The sequence below is a fragment of the Tamandua tetradactyla genome, chromosome 3 (genome assembly GCF_023851605.1).
Source record: "Tamandua tetradactyla isolate mTamTet1 chromosome 3, mTamTet1.pri, whole genome shotgun sequence".
Lineage (NCBI taxonomy): Eukaryota > Metazoa > Chordata > Mammalia > Pilosa > Myrmecophagidae > Tamandua > Tamandua tetradactyla.
In genome coordinates this window covers 176,048,617-176,068,280 of record NC_135329.1, presented here as the reverse complement: position 1 = coordinate 176,068,280, position 19,664 = coordinate 176,048,617, and the positions used below count along the sequence as shown (strand labels likewise).

Here is a 19,664-nt window from a genome sequence, read left to right as displayed (position 1 = left end):
AACAGAGGAAGTTAAATGAACTGAACAAACACTAACCAAGAGAAAATTGTTTATATCTCTGTAGATATAAGATTAATGTTTTTTTTAATAAAAACAATTATTGGCAGAACACAGGGCTACTCCATGATGATTTAAAACATTAACAATTCAAGTAAATGTAACAGTTCTAAACCATTATGCAACTATTAATATAGTTTCAAAATGTGTGCAGAAAAAATAGGAGAATTTCATGGAGAAACTGACATTCATAATTACAGTAATCTGCCCTTTTTTAAGATTAGTACTTGTCAATAATTAATAGAGCTAGTAGGCAAAAAACATGAGTAAGGGTGTAAAAATTTAAACATAATTAACATGCTTGGTGGTAGACATACAGTGGTGGGCGATATAGTGGACAAACAATAAAGGAAATACAATTAAAGAATATAGGCAAGCATCTATGGGCCATTCATAAAAATCAACCACCTACCATGTCAAGAAGCAAGTCTCAACAACTATTAAAGAATTTTCTAACTATAATGTAGCAAAATTAGAAAATCATTTTTCAAATATAACTAAAAAACTTCATTCCATCAGAAAATTTAAAAACACACTTCTATCTACTTTATGGGACTAAAAGGAATTGTAATGAAAAATATAAAGCATTTATAGATTAATAACAATTTTAAATGTAATATCAAAACATGTGGGATATGCTAAATACTTAAATTAGAAAAAAAACTTAAATACATAATTAGAAATAAAGAATCGAAAAGTAATGAGTTATATCAAACTCGAGAATCCAGAAAAAGTACAACAGAGTAAATCCAAATAATAAATGTAAGGACGAAAATAATAAATGTAAATGCAGAAATTAATTAACTGGATTTAACAGCACTGATCAACAAAAACAAAATGTTTTTCTCTGGTAACAAGAATAAAGAAGGAAAACTTTTTGGAATAATTGATCAAGAAAGAAAAAGAGAAAGCACAAAAATATTAAGAGTGACAATGATAGATGATTAAGTTCACTATAAATTAAAAGTCATCAGTGAATAATAAGAAAATGTATGCCAATAAATTTGAAACCTTAGACAAAATGGACATGTTTCTTGAAAAATATAGGTTACCAAAACTGAATCAAGAATAAAACAGAAAATTTTTATTTCTATCCATTAAAAATAATTAAATCTGCAGTTAAAAATCTACTCACCAAGAAAGCACCAGCCCCTAGTGTTTAACAGGAAGTTTTATAAAACTTCAAGGAACATGTAAATCCTATCATAAGCAAGCAGTTGCAGAGAATTGTAAAAAGGGCAGCTAACTCACAACCCATTTATGAAATTGTTTTAACTTTAAAACCCATATTGGACAAAAACAGCAAAAAAGGGATTATACAAATTAAATTCCATCTTTTAAAATTCTCATTATTTTTCCTCAGCTTCTGCTATTATTTTTTTTCTCTATTACTCTGGAGGAATTCAACCTGGAATTTAAGGCATTTGCTATTCAGGATAAACTTCTTTTAATTTTGCATCATCTTGTGTGTTTGATTAGTTTTCTTTAAATTTATATTTACGTCCATATTACTGGCAGGGATCCTGTTTTGTTCACCTCTGTATTTTAAATGCCCTAGAATAGTGTCTGGCACGTAGTGGATGCTCAATACTTGCTGAAAGAAAAAAATAAAATGAGGTGTTTACCTGCTATACAACTTGCTCTTCTTACTCTTTTAAATACCTTTTCTATCTGAGATTTCCTTCTTTCCCTTTGAACTCGTCCTTATAGTATTTTCTGAATTTGAGTTACCTTTACTTTTCTTTTCCTTGTTCATTCCTCTAATATAAGGAACTCAAGTTGGCAGAAAATATTTCTTTTGTAGCAGTAGTATGGTAATAATATCTCTTAAATTTACTTTTATTTAGCTATTACTTTCAAGATAATGATAGGCTTACATTTCAAAGCGATATCACCTTTACAGGATTTACAAAGAAACGTCCAAAAACTTTGATTTTTTTTTCTATTCTTGGCCCAATACATGAGTTGAAATTGAAGAGATTATAGAGAATTAGTGCTCTAAGTAAAGTGTGAGGAAGTTGGACCATATTTCTACCTCAAACCAAGTGAAATAGTCTCAAGGGATCCACTGAAAGATAACCTTGGAATTGGGGTCTCCTAAAGTTTAAGGTGCACAGGGACAGCTGTTAGCCTAAGTTTTGTTCATTAAAAAATTGCACCAAAAAATTTGAAAGAGGCAAGAATGATTTTATTCAGAGCTATCGTGACCCAATGCTGAGGGACTAATGCAATAAAAATATTAACAAGAGTTAACTTGTTACAATCTGTGTAACTATATATTACTATTAGATAAAGTAGATTTCAAGGCAAAGAATATTACCAGGAATAATGTCATTTCAAAATGATAAAAGAAGTGAATTAATCAATGGGACAGAAATTTGGGGAGTGATGGATATGTTCGTTATCTTGATTGTGGTGATGGTTTTAAGGATTTCAATGATTTTTTATACTTTTCTCCATACAGGTTTTATACATATTTTATTAGATTTATTCTTATATACTTCATATGTTTGATGCGGCTTTATTTGTGGAAAGAAAGATATTTTAAATTATTAATTCAATTTCTTTAATCAATATAGAGCTATTCATATTATCTATTTCTTGCATTAATTTTGACATTGTTTATTTCATCTATTTAATCACTTCTTCTGAGTTATTGAATGCATTATTCTTTAAAAGTTTGTAGGATCTGCTGTCATAATCCTGCTTTCATTCTTGATTTTGGTAACTTGAGTGTCTTTCTTTTTCTCCTGATGGGTCTTTCTAGGGATTTTTCAATTTTATTAATTTGTTCAGTGAAACAACTTTTGGCTTTGCTAATCTTCTCTATTGTTTCTCTGATTTTTATTGCATTTATTTCTGCTCCTCTTCTCTTCCTTCTATATCCTTTTGATTTAACTTACTCTTCTTTTACTAGACTCTTAATGTTGAATCTTAAGTCATTGATGTCAAACCTTTCTTCTTGAATAATATGAACAATAAAGCTTTAAATTTCCCCAGTCTAAGCATTGCTCTGAGTGCATCCCTCAAATTTTGATGTGCTGTATTTTCATTATCATCTTGTGTGAAATATTTTCTAACTTACTTTTTGAGTACTTCATTGACCAGAGGGTTATTTAGAAATGTGTTCTTCAGTTTCCAAGATATCTTATTGCTATTCATTTCTAGTTTAATTCCTTTATGGTTAAGAAATTACTGTAATCAGTAATTTCAATTTTTTGAAATTTATTGAGACATTTTATGATCTATGTTGGTGAATGCTGCATATGCATTTGAAAGAATGTATATTCTGCTATTTTTGTAGTGTTCTCTAAATGTCTGTTACATCAGGGCAGTTTATAGTGTACTTCAGACCTTTTTATCTTTATTGGATTTGTCTAGGTACTCTATAAATTACTATTCGTATGTCCAATTATGTTGTGGATTTCTCTATTTCTCTCTTCAGTTCTCTCAGATTTTTCTTAATCTATTTTGAAACTCTATTATTAGACACATATACATGATTTTATCTCCTTGTGAATTGACCTTTTTACCATGATAAAATACCCTCTTTATCTCTGGTAATACTTATCTTGAAGTCTACTATAGCCACTCCAATTTCCTAAGAATGCTTACTATTTGTTTATTGTATATTTTTCCTATCCTTTTCATTTAATCTACCTGTGCCTTCATATTTAAAGTGCATGTCTTATAGATAGCATAAAGTTAGGTCATGTTTTTTAATCTGTTATTAAAAATATTTTTATATTTTATTATGAAAATCTATTATGTTAATCTATTATGAAAATCTCTGCCTTTCAGTTAGACTGTACAGCACATATACATGTCGTAATTACTAAGATGATTGAATTAATCTATGAGAGGCAATCTGACACGGATCCTAGGTGTATCTGTGCATTCTTGCTGGATATGAATGAAGACCCCTGATCACTCTTTGCTTGGAATTTCTTAGGAGTATGTTTGTAGCAAGCAACTTTGAGAGATAAGGTAAAGTCTGCCCTCCCACTGCCTGCTCAGCAAAGAAGGCTTGCTTCTACTTACTATAAAAGTGGTAAATCCCCCAAACTTGGTGTTTAACTCCTGTAAAGCAACCCACCTCATGCACAGAACGCTTTGCATCACCAGCATGGGAACTGTGGGCAGAAGGCATGGAGACCCAATGCAAAAAGAAGTCCTGTCTACTGTTTTTGTCATGAGTAGTAAAGTCCTTCATTTCTGACCCAGGAATACCATGTGTTCCACCATCATCCATGAAACCCATGGCATGATAACATGATAGCTTGGAAATAGTGTAAAACCCCAGTCCCTGCAACAGTTCTTGACAGTTTTAACAATAAGGATGAGATGCTAATAGATGCAACTTTCTAAAACAAAAAGAACCTTTATTGGAGTTCTTTATTTCTTCATAGAGTTCTGAGTTACCTTCTAGTGTTCTCTCATTTTAACCCAAAGAACTCCCTTTAACACTTTTTTTTTTTGGGGGGGGGGGTGGGTGCATGGTCCAGAAATCGAACCCAGATCTCCTGCATGGGAGGCAGGCATTCTAACCACTAAACTACCTGTGCACCCTCCTTTAGCACTTCTTGAAGGTCAGGTATACTGGGTGACTAACTCCTCAGGTTTTGTTTATCTTGGAATGTCTTAATTTCTCCTTCATTTCTGAAGGATAGTTTTGCTAGAGACAGAATTCTTGATTGACATTTCTTTTTCTTTCACTGGTTTAAATATAACATCCCACTGCCTTCTGGCCTCCATGGTTTCTAATGTAAAATTGGCTGTTAAGGTTGTTATTAATGTTATTAAGGATCAGTTGTATATTTGAGTTACTTCTCTGTTCCTACCTTCAAGATTCTCTCTTTGTGTTTGGCTTTGGCAGTCTGATTATAATATGTCTTGGTATGAATCTCTTTGAGTTTATTCTACTTAAAGCTTGCTGAGTTTTTGGAGGTGTACATTCATGTCTTTCACCAGATTTGGGAAGTTTGGGGCCATTAGTACTTCAATTTTTCTTTCTTTCCATTTTTTCCCTCTCTCTCTGTTCTAGTTTGCTAGCTGCTGGAATGCAATATACCAGAAACAGAATGGCTTTTAAAAAGGGGAATTTAATGAGTTGCTAGTTAACAGTTCTAAGGCCGAGAAAATGTCCAATTAAAACAAGTCTGAAGAAATGTCCAATCAAAGGCATCCAGGGAAAGATACCTTGGTTCAAGAAGGCCGATGAAGTTCAGGGTTTCTCTCTCAGCCAGAAGGGCACATGGCGAACACGGCATCATCTGCTAGCTTTCTCTCCTGGCTTCCTATTTCATGAAGCTCCCCGGGAGGTGTCTTCCTTCTTCATCTCCAAAGGTCGCTGGCTGGTGGACTCTCTGCTTTGTAGTGTTGCTCTCTCTGAGTCTCTCTGAATCTCCAAAATGTTTCCTCTTTTATAGGACTTCAGAAACTAATCAAGATCCACTCAAATGGGTGGAGACATGTCATCCCCTAATCCAGTTTAACAACCATTCTTAACTAAATCACATCAACCAGGGAGATGATCTCATTACAGTTTCAAATATACAGTACTGAATAGGGATTATTCTACCTTTAAGAAATGAGATTTATATTAAAACATGGCTTTTCTTAGGGGGCATACTTCCTTTCAAACCAGCACACTCTCTTTTTGGGACTCCTGTAATGTCTGTGTTGTCTCTTTGATGATATCCCAAAGGTCCTTATACTTTGTTTATTTTTTTCATTCTCTTTTCTTTCTGCTCCTCAGAATGGAAGATTTTAATCATGATATCTTTAAGTTCACTGAATCTACCTTCTGCCTGCTCATATCTGCTGTTGAACCCCTCTAGGTGATTTTTCAATTATTTTATTTTTCAGCTCCAGGATTTCTATTTGGCTTCATTTTTTTATTTCTATCTCTTTATTGATATTTTAATTTTTCTCATCACTCATCTTCCTAGTAGCCATTAGTCTTTGTCTATGGTTTCCTTTAGCTGTTTCAGCATATTTGTTACAGTTGATTTAAGTCTCCATTCAGTGTTTAGGCTTCTTCAGGGGTGATTTCTGTTAATATATTTTTTCTCTGTGAATGGGTCATATTTCCTGTTTCTTTATATGCATTATAATTTTTGTTGATAATTGGGCATTTTTAATATTACAAAATGGCAACTCTGGAAATCAGATTCTCCCTCCCCAGAGTTTGCTATTGATTATTGAAGGCCACAGCTAGTGTTTTGTATATATCACCTAGTATGACATATGTTAAGGTCACATGCAGATCAAAGAGAGTGGACAAATGTAAAAGATTTATTATACTCACAGTTCTCTAGGGGGAGGATAGCACGTCATACAGCACCACATGGAGAAAACACGTGGATTGGACATAAGGCAGAGAAAGCAAGTGGAACTAGTGAAGTGGTTTCTGTGTGGGAAACATCCAAGGGTGGGGCAGGGGCACCCCAGTGTAGGCTTTATGGGCTGTATTTGAAAGGGGTACCCCCACAACTGGGATCAGAATTATTGAGGAGTAACAGTTGTATAGATCAAGCTGGTGTGTCAATTTGAATCTGTGGTAGACCCCAGAAAAGCCATGTCCTTTAATCCTTATTCAGTATTGCCAGCTGGGAGCTTTTTGATTATCCCATGGAGATGTGACCCACCCAATTGTGGGTGGTAACTTTTGATCAGATTGCTTCCATGGAGTTGTGACTCCACCCATTAATCCTTTAAAAGAGGAAACATTTTGGAGAGAGTCCCTTTTTTAGAGCCACGAGAAAGCCAGCAGACACCTCCATGTTTGCCAGGCACCCTTCCAGCTCAGAGAGAAATGTTGAATGTCATCAGCCTTCTTGAATCAAAGTATCTTTCCTTAGATTGGACATTTCCATAGACTTGCTTTAAGTGGGACATTTTCTCAGCCTTAGAACTGTAAACTAGAAACTTATTAAATTCCCCTTTTTAAAAGCCATTGTGTTTCTGGTATACTGTGTTCCAGCAGCTAGCAAACTGGAATACTTGGCCACCTGAGTTTTCCTCAGATGTGAAAGTAGCAATTCATAGAAGCTAGAAAATGTGGTTCATACAAGTTCATCCGTTTATTTGGTGACTCTTCCAAACTATATATACAGGTCACTGAAGTTTGTATTTCCTTCTCTCAGTGGTCAGCCAGTGATCTGACAGAGATTTCCTTAATAGCCAAAATTCCACTGCCCTTTTTTTCATTAAGTAGTCCCATGATTGCTGAAGTTTTAGATTAGATTATTTGTTAGTCTTTGCCAGCTTATGGTTATTTCAGGGGTAGGACTGATTTTTTAAGCATCATATTCCACTATTTTCCATGATATCATTTCTTCCTTCTCATTTGATTTATACTTTCTTTGGTGTTCATTTTTGTTGTGGGTTGAATGGTGTCTTCCAGTGTCTCATAATATGACCTTATTTGTAAAAAGGTCTGTTACAGATGTAATTAGTTAAGATGAGGTCATACAGACATACAAAAGTGGGGTGAGACCTTAATCGATATGACTGGTGTCCATATAAGAAGAGAACCAGAGACAGAGACACACAGGGGAGAAGGCCCTGTGAATATAGAAGTAGAGACTGGAATTATGTAGTCACAGGCCATGGAATACCAAGGATTGCTGGCCACCACCAGAAGCTAAGAAGATACAAGGAAGGATTCTTACCTAGAGCCATTGGAGAGAGCATGGTCCTGCTGACACCTCAATTTCAGACAGCTAACCTTTAGAAGTGTGAGAGAATAAACTGATATTGTCTTAAATCACCAAGTTTGTGATAATTTGTTATAGCAGCCTTAGGAAACTCATATTATTTTATTTTTACCCTTTTAATTAGTATTTTTGCTTCCTGGAGCTTAGAGAATGAGAAGAGATCAAAGGTATTCAAAGTAATACCATGTTTTGTTTTGTAGGTTTTGTTTCTATTTTTGTTTTGCTGATTGGCCTTTTCTAACTTAACAACCAACCAGTACAATGTTTTAGCCATGCATGTTGTCTTACCACCTCCTAATTGCATTTATTAAGTTGTAAATGAATTATTTTCTTTATATAAAATAAAGTCAAAATAGTAACAACGAATCTCATTTTTTAATTATTTTTAGCCATAAGTAATGCCAAGTTTAAAAATTGTTTTGATATTTAATTTTTTTCTGTTCATTTTCTCTGCTCTGCTTTTATTTCAGGGTTCACATTTATCTTTAACTTCAGGGGCTGAACATATAAATTTTCCTTATTTAGGTAAGTTATATTTGTACTTAAATTGTTGTAATTTTCAATTACTTTGCAATAAAACTGGGAACATAAACTGGCTGGGAACATTATCAAGACTTTCTTTCACAAGATAAATTCCAGTATGATGTTTTATGATTATTGGCATTAAAAATCTATGAGAGGGTGGACAATGGTGGCTCAGTGGCAGAGTTTTCACCTGCCATGCCAGAGACCCAGGTTCGATTCCCGGTGCCTGCCCATGCAAAAAAAAAAAATCTATGGGAATTACAATGTCAGTGGGCAATTAGGCAAAGCAAAATACAGGGGGCCTTAAAACTAGAAACTTAGATATTATTTGACATTTATTATAATATTCATAAGCTATTTATTACATTGGTTTATCTGTATTTCCAAAGTTTTTGACTACTCAATAGATTTATCTAGTGAATAGATTTCTAATTTAAGTAACATCATTATGAGGACACATTCGACATATCAGTAAATCCAAAGGTGATAACCAAAATATTTAACAATCAATACAGCAGTTTAGGCATGGACCAACTAGATGAGACAATACTGTTGGATCAAAGTTCTGGAGGGCCCCCTGCTGGTCCAATTTGGAATTTGAGGGCAGGGTGATTACAAAGAGAATCAAGGTATTAAGAGTAATGCATGTGAGATAGTCATTTGAATGTCTTGAGGAAGCAGCTTTTTACCAATTAGTACTAAAGTGTTTTAATATTTTAGCAAATAGAACAGTTACAGTTGCATAATGACTGAATATCCACCCAGAGGAGATTGCAATAATCTAATTAAAATGAAGAGACAATAGAAGATAATTAGAACTCCTGAGAGGAAAGATGAGCAAATGAGCCTTTTTTTTTTACAAAATGCAAGCATCTCTGAGATACTGACAGTGTCCTCCAATTAAGGCTTAGAGGGGAAATACAAGATGGTAGTGTGACTAAAGTCTGTTTTTAGAACCAAGTCCCTCAGAATGGAAGTTTGACTTATCTCAAACAGTAGAATTTGGTCAAATGTAGGATTTTATCATGATTAGAATTTAATACTTTAGCCATATATGTATTATACATACATGTGTTATATACAAAAATAACAGTTCTAAGAACAGATATTGGGATGCAGGAATTATTTTGGAACATAGGTATCAGTGTCAGGAAATAATAATTTAAAAGCCAGGAAAATTGAAAGTACACTTAAATTATTATTTATTCTAGAAGAAAAAGTGACCATTTGGAAAAATGAAACATCGTAGAGATAATGATACTTAAGTACCCATAACTTCATACCTACAAACTTACATATCCTATGGGTTCCTCTAATCATGGAACAGCTTTTGGAGTAAATCTGATAGACCAGCAAGTTCCTTATTCTATTATTTATAACTATTGTTTATAGCTACTCCTCAGAGAGTAGATATTATTCTATCAAGTAACAGAAAATATTAATGAAGGGATAAACTGGGATCTCATGCCTACTTTGACAATAACCAGCTCTGTGACCTTAGACAAATCATTTGTCTTATAAAAGCCTCAATTTCACCATTAAAAAACTAAGAATGAAATTAGATGCTGAAAATAAATATTGCCATATATTGCCTTATTTAATCTTCATAACTTTTAAACATTTCATATATAAGTTATTTAGTTTTCATATAACCCTGTGAGGTTTAATACTATTCTCCTGATTTTATAGTTGAAGCAACTGAGGCATGGAAAGGTTGAGTAATTTGAAAATTCCACAAAAGAATTCTTTGAAATAAGCCATTTCCCAATCTCCTCTGAAGAATGAGGAGTCATTGTAAGCAATGTCAAATGAAACACTGGACTGGAAACAGTATCTATGGCATATCTAAAAAAGAAAAAAGGATAAAAAGTAAATGCTTGTGGGAGAAATGGGGTGGGACTTATTTTCTTATTGCCCACCACTAACTTGCCCTTGGGCAGATCATTAACTTTTCTGAATCTCAATTTTCTTATCTTTGAAATGAGAGAGGTGGTTTCAAGAACTGTTGGGTCTTTTATTGCTTTAAAATCTATTCCCCACCCACCCCACCCCCAAAAAGGTCTATATCCCTAAATTTAAATCTGAAAAGAGCCTTGTAAATAAATTCTTTAATAAGATTCCTAAGTATGTATTTAGAGTGGTTATACTTCCCATTCTACTTTCAATATGTTCATGCAGACCTATCTTCTATAATTAAACTCAGTAGCTTTTATAAAAACATTATATAAGATGAAAAACAGTGCAATAAGTTAATAGGATTTACATAGCCCTCTTGTTGAACTACTTGAATTATCATAACCTATAAGCAAATCAGAGGTATGTGCTTAGCTTAGTTACTTTGGAGCTACCTTCTTTGAGACCCTCTGGTTTCTGAAGGTCTCATATTTTAAATATCCAGTGAATCACAGCTTTGGATAATGTACATAATCTTTACAGACACAAAAGCATTCAGAATCATCTGGAGTGCAATGATGAGATTTTGTTTGTTTATATTTTACTTTATTTTTTAAACTAGCATTAAGAGCCAGAGTCAAAAGTAGAAGTACCCAATACCATTATTATAATCTGACTGAAAAACAGTCTTTTATGGACACGAAAGTACATACATAGTATGATGACATTTAATTTTAATCTTTTAACGTAAGCATTTAAGCAAAACTATTGAAAATAGAGTTATTAGGTGACAGATGCAAGAGAGCACTGTGTTGAGGGTCAGAGCAAAGGGATTAGCAATTATGATAATAAAAACAGTAAAATTTATATTCATTTTGTGCTTATTGTGTTCCAGACACAGTGTTAGATGCTTTAAGACCATTAAATCCACACAGCAAACCTATCAGGAAATATCTTCATCTTTTGCCCTAGGAGGAAACTGAGGCTCAGAATCAAATAAATTGTCCAAAGTTACGTTTGTTAGTTTACAGGGATATGATTTTTTTAATAATTTTTTATTACATAGGTTTTAAATTATTTTAAATTATTTTTTATTATGTAGGTTTACATAAAAAAATTCATGTATAAAATACAGTTTCAAATACCCCCCCATTGATATTAAACTTTGCATTAGTGTGGTGCCTTTGTTACAGTAGATGAAAGAATATTATAATTGTACTGTCAACTATAGTCTATAGTTTATATTAGGGTATGTTAATTTATCTCCATTTAACCACCGTATTATTAACATCTTTCATTAGTGTGGTACATTTGTTATAATTCATTAAAGCACATTTCTATTACTGTAATATTAACTATAGTCCATCATTTACACAGGGTTCACTATGTTGTACAATACTTTTTCTTTTAATTTTTATTCTAGTAATATATGTATGACCCCAAATTTCTCCTTTTAACCATATTCACATGTATAATTCAGTGCTATTGATTATATTCATGATGTTGTGCTATAATCACCACCATTCATTTCCAAAACTTCACAAATAAAACCCACTAAAAATTCTGTACAATTTAAGCATTAATTCCTCATTCCTACTCCTAGCTCTATCCCCTAGTAGCTTACATTCTAGATTCTGAGCCTGTGAATTTGCTTATTCTAATGATTTCATATCAGTGATATCACACAATATTTGTCCTTTGAATCTGGCTTATTTCACTCATGATGTCTTCAAGGTTCATCCATGATGGCGCATAAATTAGAACTTCATTCTTTTTTAATGCTGAATAATATTCCATTGTATGTATAGACCACATTTTATTTATCCATTCATTGGGTGATAGCTACTTGGGTTGATTCCATCTTTTGGCAATTATGAAAAATGCATGCCCTTGTGAATATTGGTGTGCAAATATCTGCTTGAGTCCTGCTTTCAATTCCTTTGGGTATGTACATAGTGGTGCGATTGTGGAATCATATGGTAATTCTATACTTAGCTTCCTGAAGATCTTCCAAACTGTCCTCCACAGTGGCTGCGCCCTTTTATATTCCCAACAGCAATGAGTAAGTGTTCCTGTTTCTCCACATCCTCTCCGACACTTGTAGTTTTCTGATTTTTTTAAATAGTAGCCATTCTGGTAGGTATAAAATGGTATCTCATTGTGGTTTTGATTTGCCTTTCCCTAGATGTGGAGAGTCTTTTCATGGGCTTTTTAGCCATTTGTATATCCTCTTTGCAGGGATTGTTTGAGTCAAAACAGCCTGTGCTCTTAACTGCTATGTTACACAATAATCAGAGACATCTGTAAAACATACTTGTCAAATACCATGAGTGCCACATTATTTATATAATCATTTTTTCATTCTTTTTTGGATGTTTGAATGCAAGATAAGGCCATTGGACAGAAAAATACAAATAAAAAAGGAAAACTTGTAAGTAGATTGATATGCTCTTAAAAGTATTGCTCACATTTTACATTATTTTGCATTAATTTTTACTGATAGTATTGTGCCACCAAGGAAGCATATTCTTTGCTATAAATTTATGAGTTAACTAAAAATCCATTTTATTATGAATTTCTTTTAGCATGTTTATTTACTATACATTTTTAAAATTATTATAAAGTAATACAAATATAACATTAACTTTAGCAGGCCACATTATGTAACCCTTTGCCTCTACCTCCTAAAAATGTAGCTATTGCTTAATAGGCAAACCACAATAGTACCAGGAAAATGTGAACTATCTTTGCCCATATATTGTGATATGAATTATCTGAAGATATCATCTTCCTCATCCCAATTGACTATTAGTACTTGAAATTATCTACTTTGAATCCCTTTATTTGCATCTTGAAATTTTTTAGTTGTTCAAGATTCAACTGTCTAAATGTCATGCCAGTAAGTAAGTATTTTAGAAATAGAACTGGAAATGCATAGCTTGGGATGAATATTAGGCAAGAAAGAAGTAATAAGATGAAAGGTAATAAGGGGAAGAAAACTTTGGTCTACTTCATATTTTTGCAGGACTTGATATACGAATTTCTATCATATATCAAGAGGGTTTAGTTACTTTAAAGACATCTATCCCAGACAGATAGAAACCTTCAGCAGTATTTGCAACAGGGCCATTCAAACAATTCATTTTTGTGATAGAACCAATGAGTTAGAGAACTGGAGGTTGTGTTCATTTGAACATAAATACTATGATAAAGATACATTGTATCATTTTAAAAAGATACATTGTATCAAAAGTATACCGCTCTAAGAGTCTCCAGGGGACCCACTTAAAGACTCCTAGGTACAGCACAAGCCATCTCTTAAATGTTAGTGTACTAAGGTCTTTAATAATAATTGTGCATTACAGGTGGGCCCCGGTGGCTCAGCAGGCAGAGTTCTTGCCTACCATGCAGGAGACCTGGGTTCAATTCCCGGCGCCTGCCCATGTTAAAAAAAGAAAAAGAAAATGTGCATTATATCCACCAGAAGGTAAACTCCTTGAGAACAAAATTTATGTTTCTTGTATTCCCAGCATTAGAACAATTCCTGTCACTTAGGTACTTAGTGAATACTTTTGAACGCGTACCTATATTTGCCAGGCCATTGGGTATAAAAATGAAAATAATACAGCCCTTGACTTAAAAGACCATATAGTCTTAGAGGAAAAGACTTACTTGGAGTAAATCATTTTATCACCGTAATATAATTGTTCTAAAGGAAATATATTTACGAGGTAAAGTAGGCATAGGCAAAGTGGTACCTGGCAGCTAAGGGTGATCTGACTGCTGGCTTGAAGTTATTGCACTCATCTTTCTATCTTCTGGGATATGGTATAGTGATACAATGAAATCACCTGGTAGCAATCGCATTTTCTCTATCTGCTTTTGGCTTATTGTTGTTAACACTAATAATTGCTGTCTACTCAATGCTCTGTGACTTCTTTGAAAAGATGATGGTAATGTTGGGAAAAGGATCACAAGTATACTCTAAATATAGTCTCCTACACCCCAGGTAGGACCATCAATATCAGCAGTAACCAAGGCTGAAGACCATCTGTGGACTTGGAACACTGCATTCCATGACCTCCCAGGGACCTGGATTGGGGGCAGTCAAAGCCTGGGTCAGGTGGGGATTATTTCAATCAGCTAAAACCCTGCACGTAGTGTGTGTTTTTTTTTGGTTAAAGGTCTCTCTACTTCACAATGACCATCCTGCTACCACTATCAGTCCTGAAATGTGCAATACCATGTCAGTAGGTCAAAGGCCTTATACACACTCTTCTGTCACCCATTGATATAGGGTGGAACAGGACGTAGGTGCCAAGGAGCGAGAAGGTGAGCTCTCAAAAGAGTGTGCAAGGAGGGCATCTGACACCTGCTCAGTCTAGTGTGTTCATATATCTTTGACAGTCTAGTGTGTTCATATATGTTTACATGCAAACAGTATTTGAGAATTGCTCTGAATTTCCCCAAAGCACTTTTATACATATCTTTATCTCATTTGATCATAACCTCATGCAGGATGCAAAGTCAGCAGTGCTCTTATTAAGAAGACAAGGAAACTGAAGTTAGTCACAGAGCTAGAAGTAAAAAGCCAGGATTGGCCTCCAATTCTCCTAATACCACTGGATTACCATGGCTGGTAGTTTCGAAAGTTCTGAATTCTGAAGTGTGTTAAATATGAGACTCTAAAAGAGAATTTTTTTCCAAGAAAGAAAATGAAATGTACATAGGTGAACACACACACACAATGTTTATTTAATTAGTATAAAAAGGTTCATCACTTCAGGAGGAGGATGTCAGCAAGATAGCAGATGCCATTTACCCCTGGTAAATGTGGCCCCCTTTAGAAACAGTGAAAAAATGGACAAAATCTATCAGAATTAACTTTCCCAGAATTCTGGAAAATGATAAGGATAGACAACAACTCATTGAACATTGAATCAAGGAAAACCTAAAATGGGTAAGAAAGCTGCAGGACACATTTATTTGTCCTGTCCTGGACCCTTTCCTTCCCAGGGCTCAATCAGCACAGCAGTCTGTGAACCCAGGTAGCTCGGCAGCATGGTGGCCCATGCACTTTCAAGTGCCTCATAATTACACACCTAAACAAATAAATTTGGTGTTTTGTAGAAAAGCCCAATCTACTCCTTGGAAGACTGATATAGGCATATGTTTGAGTTGCTTAACTGGGAATCTACCTGGGTCAGAGAAGTGGAGCAGAAAGGTGGAAGCAAAGCAGTGATATGAATCTGGACTGAATGGAGCCACCTGTAATAAAAGACTGATTGAGACAATGAGCACAGTACTGGCTCAGAGCCCTGGGAGGAGAAGCTGGGGAGAAAAACACCTTTTATAGAGTTAGCACATCAAAATGCTCCAATGTCTAGACTTCAATAAAAGATCACACAGCATACAAAGAAAGAGGAAGAGATCACCCATTCAATGAAACAAAATGAAACAACAGAGGAAGCCCAGACATTGGGACAATTAATCAAAAAAATTAAAGCAACACTTGAAAATAAGCTCAATAAGATAAAGAAAAATAAGGACATAGAACTAAAGGAAAACAGGAAGACAATATGTGAGCAAAGAAGAAATTGATATTTTAAAAGGGAATCAAACAGAAATTCTGGATATAAAAAGCATAAAAATGGGGAAAATTACATGAAAGGAGTTCAACAGCAAAGTTGAACAGGTAGAAGAAAGAATAAATGACTTGAAGATAGGAAAATTGAAATTATTCAGTCCAAAGAGCAGAAAGGAAAACATGCGAAAAAATGAGCAGATCCTAAGGGTCCTTTGGGAAACATGAAGATACCAACATAAGCATTATGGGAGTCCCAGGAGAAAAGAGAAAGGGGAAGAAAGGATATTTGAAAAAATTATGGCCAAAAACTTCCCAAATTTTGTGAAAGATATGAATATGCACATTTAAAAAGCCGATGAACACCAAATGGTATAAACTCAAAGAGAGCCATACCAATATACCTTACAGCCAAATTATTGAAGGCCAAAAGCAAAAAGAGAATCCTAAAAGCAGCAAGAGAGAAGCAACTTGTTCACATAAGAGATCCTTAATAAGAGTAAAGTTTCATCAGAAACTATGGAAAACAGAAAACAGTGGCATATTTAACATACTGAAAGGAAAATGTCAACCAACGATTCTATATCTAGCAAAACTGTCCTTCAAAATTGAAGGAGAAGTGGGGATAAGGAATGGGAAGTTAAGGCTTAAAATGTAGAGTTCCTATCTGAAACGATGAAAATGTTTTGGTAATAAAAAAAGAAAAAAGAAAAAAAAAACAAAAAACAAAAAAAAAATAGAAAATGTTTTGGTAATAGATGGTGGTGATGGTAGCACAAAATTGTGAATATAATTAGCAGCACTGAAATATATATCTGAATGTTGTTAAAAGGGGAAATGTTAGGTTGTATATATGGTAATAGAATAATTTTTTTAAAAAATCCATTGAACCCCTATGACACAAACAGTGAACCCTAAGTTAAACCATGAACTATCGTTAATAGCACAATTATAAAAATGTGCAGTCATCAATTGTAACAAAATACCACAGCAATGCAGGGTGTTATCAATAGGATGGTATATGGGAATCTTGTATTTTATGCATGATTATTCTGTAAACACACAGCTTCTCTAATAAAAAAGAAACAAAACAAAAAAAAGATGACATCAAGGTATGCCTGATAAATAAAAAGCTGGGGAGTTGATTAAACCTACGTCTTCCCTACAAGAAATGCTAAAGGGCTTCAGGATCAAAGAAAAGGACACAAGACAGTAACTTATACAAGATCCATGATGAATATAACAACATAGGCAAATATAAATAATATTATTATATTCTTGATATGTAACTGCCCTTTATATTTCTTACATGATCTAAAATACAAATGCATAAAAATAATATTTCTTAAAAAAAGAAAAAAGAAACAAAATAATATTTCTTTGTATTAGACACACAAAATATAAAGATGTAATTTGTGACAAGAACATCATAAAAAGGGAGTACAGGGGTATATAAGATCAGAGATTGTATGCTATTGAAATTAAGTTGGTATCAATTTGAAATAAGATTGTTAAAGATTTAGGATGTTAAATATAAATACCACGGTATCCACAAAGAAAATACCTAAAATTTATATAGAAAAGTTATTGAGAAGAGGAACAAATTGTTCTATTACAAAAGATCAATGACACACAAAATAAGGCAGCAATGGAAGAAATGAGGGACAAAGAAGTGGATTTAAGAGGTATAAAAAACAAATGACAAATGGCTGAAGTAAGTCCTGTTTTATCAATAATTACTTTGGGGGGGTAAATGGATTAAACCCTCCGATCAAAAGGGAGAGATTGGAGTGAAAATTGTGGGAAGATGGTGGAGTAGGAAGCTCCAGGAATCAGTCCCTCTGATTCAGGACACTATTTAACACGCAGGAACTGTCTGAATCAACCATTTTGAAACTCTGGGATCCAGCAGAACACTGTAAGCAGTCCAGGGAAGAACAGAGGGAAGAGGCTGGTAACTTATGGTAAATACCAATAAACTGCTCTCTCTGGGTAGTGGTCTCTGGTGCCCATCCCTGACTCGTGTGCTCTTGTGGCAGTTTGCAATAGAGTCTGGCCTCTGGCATAGCTTGCCTATACCAGAAAGGGGCATGAAAACCTACTTCCCCAAGATCAGGGAGGGTGGAGGGAGAACTGCCAATTTCTGATCACAGCTTTTGGTTAGTGAATTCAGATCGCTGGAGTCCTAGCTCTGAGGTCAACCATTGTTCCATCCTGCCCCAAACAAAGGCAGTAGAGGAGACAAAGTTGCTAAGCTTGCTCAGAGCTTCCGAGGACAGATAAAGGAATGCATTTGCTGGTAGGTCAAGAAAATGCTCCTAGAGCTCTTCATGGCCCCTCCCTCATCCCCTGTCCAGAGCAGTTTGGAGGCAGTCTGTGTGTCCTTTGTGGATCCCTGGCCTTTGTGAATCCAGCTGGGAAAGTCTGACTTGGAAAACTAAACTCTACCATAGCCACTGTCCCAGAATTTGCCCTCTGGCATAAGTAGCTTGAAGCAAAGGATCATCTGCTTTAAATCCAGATGTGGGACACCCAGGAAAGGTAGAAGGTCTTCTCCTGGGAAGTAGAGAGGGCATTTGCACACATTTAAACAGGGGAATACCTAAGCCACTAGAAAACAAAAAGCCAGAACAAAACAGAGACCCAGAAAATGCAAAGAGACTCTCACTTTATATTTGCCTTGAGTGGAAACTTCCTAACAAGAGGGGCTGACACTCAAGAAAATTTCTGTCCTATCATCAGTTGGCTATAAAAACAAGAAATAAACATCTCAAGATAAATCCCAGGGTTAACATTTTAAAATATTAAAATGTACTGTGTGCAAAAAAAGACTACAAGACAAAGAAACAGGAAATGACAGCCCATCCAAAGGAAGAGGCAAAAAATCTAGAAAACACCAATAAAGAAGACTAGACTGTGGACATAATGGACAAAGACTAAAAAATTTGTTTTCAAAATGCTCAAGGAAATTAAGGAAAATACAGGGAAAGAACTAGAAGATATCAGGAAAACAATGAATGAGTGATCGTAAATTTCAGTATGACATAATTTTAATTCACCTCAAGATATTTCCTAATTTTTCTTGTGATTTCATCTTTAACCCATTGATTGTTTAACAGTATATAGCTTAATTTCCACATATTTCTAAATTTTCCATTTTTCCCTCTGTTATTGATGTCTGGCTTCTTTCCACTGTGGCCAGAGAAGATATCTTGCATGATTTCAATATTTTTAAATTTATTGATACTCTTTTGTGACATTAAGCTACATTAAGTGGTACTTAGATTCAGTTGTCAACTTGGCCAGGTGAAGACACCTAGTTCTGTTGCTGTGGACATGAGCCAATGGTACGTGAACCTCATCTGTTACTGATTACATCTGCAGTTGGCTAGGAGGCGTGCCTGCTGAAATGAATGATGTTTGACTTAATTGGCTGGTGCTTAAATGAGAGAGTGCAATGTGGCACAGCCCAAACAGCTCAGCATACCTCATCTCAGTGCTCGCAGCTCAGCCCAGGCCTTTGGAGATGCAGAAAGAAATCACCCCAGGGAAAGTTGTTGGAACCCAGGGGCCTGGAAAGAAGACCAGCAGAGACCATCCTGTGCCTTCCCATGATAAGAAAGAATCTCAGTTGAAAGTTAGCTGCCTTTCCTCTGAGGAACTAACAAAATAAATACCCTTTTATTAAAAGCCAATCCATCTCTGGTGTGTTGCATTCTGGCAGCTAGTAAACTAGAACACTTAATATATGATCTCTCTCCTGAAAAATGGTCCATGTGTACTCAAGAATACTTGGTATATTTTGTTTTTGTTTGGTAAAATATTCTACATATGTCTGTTAGGTCTAGGTGATTTAGGGTATTATTCAAGACTTGTATTTCTTT

The 19,664-nt window shown here is 34.7% G+C and overlaps 1 protein-coding gene and 1 long non-coding RNA gene across 8 annotated transcripts in view; one reads left to right on the top strand and one right to left on the bottom strand.

Annotated features, from left to right (window-relative positions):
• CATSPERT (catsper channel auxiliary subunit tau) overlaps positions 1 to 19,664 on the top strand; it is a 197,608-nt gene that overhangs the window by 137,009 nt on the left and 40,935 nt on the right. For 5 of the 7 annotated variants that reach the window (XM_077154704.1, XM_077154706.1, XM_077154707.1 and 2 more), the window contains 3 exons: positions 8,249 to 8,303; positions 12,584 to 12,627; positions 14,206 to 14,319. The exons of 1 other annotated variant lie outside the window; for it this stretch is intronic. In XM_077154704.1, the coding sequence (XP_077010819.1) occupies positions 8,249 to 8,303; positions 12,584 to 12,627; positions 14,206 to 14,319 (213 nt within the window). The remainder of the gene's footprint in view (positions 1 to 8,248; positions 8,304 to 12,583; positions 12,628 to 14,205; positions 14,320 to 19,664) is intronic. One more of the 7 variants, XM_077154703.1, reaches the window with a different exon arrangement.
• LOC143677970 (uncharacterized) overlaps positions 1 to 19,664 on the bottom strand; it is a 92,948-nt gene that overhangs the window by 70,666 nt on the left and 2,618 nt on the right. The gene's annotated exons all lie outside the window — the stretch shown is intronic.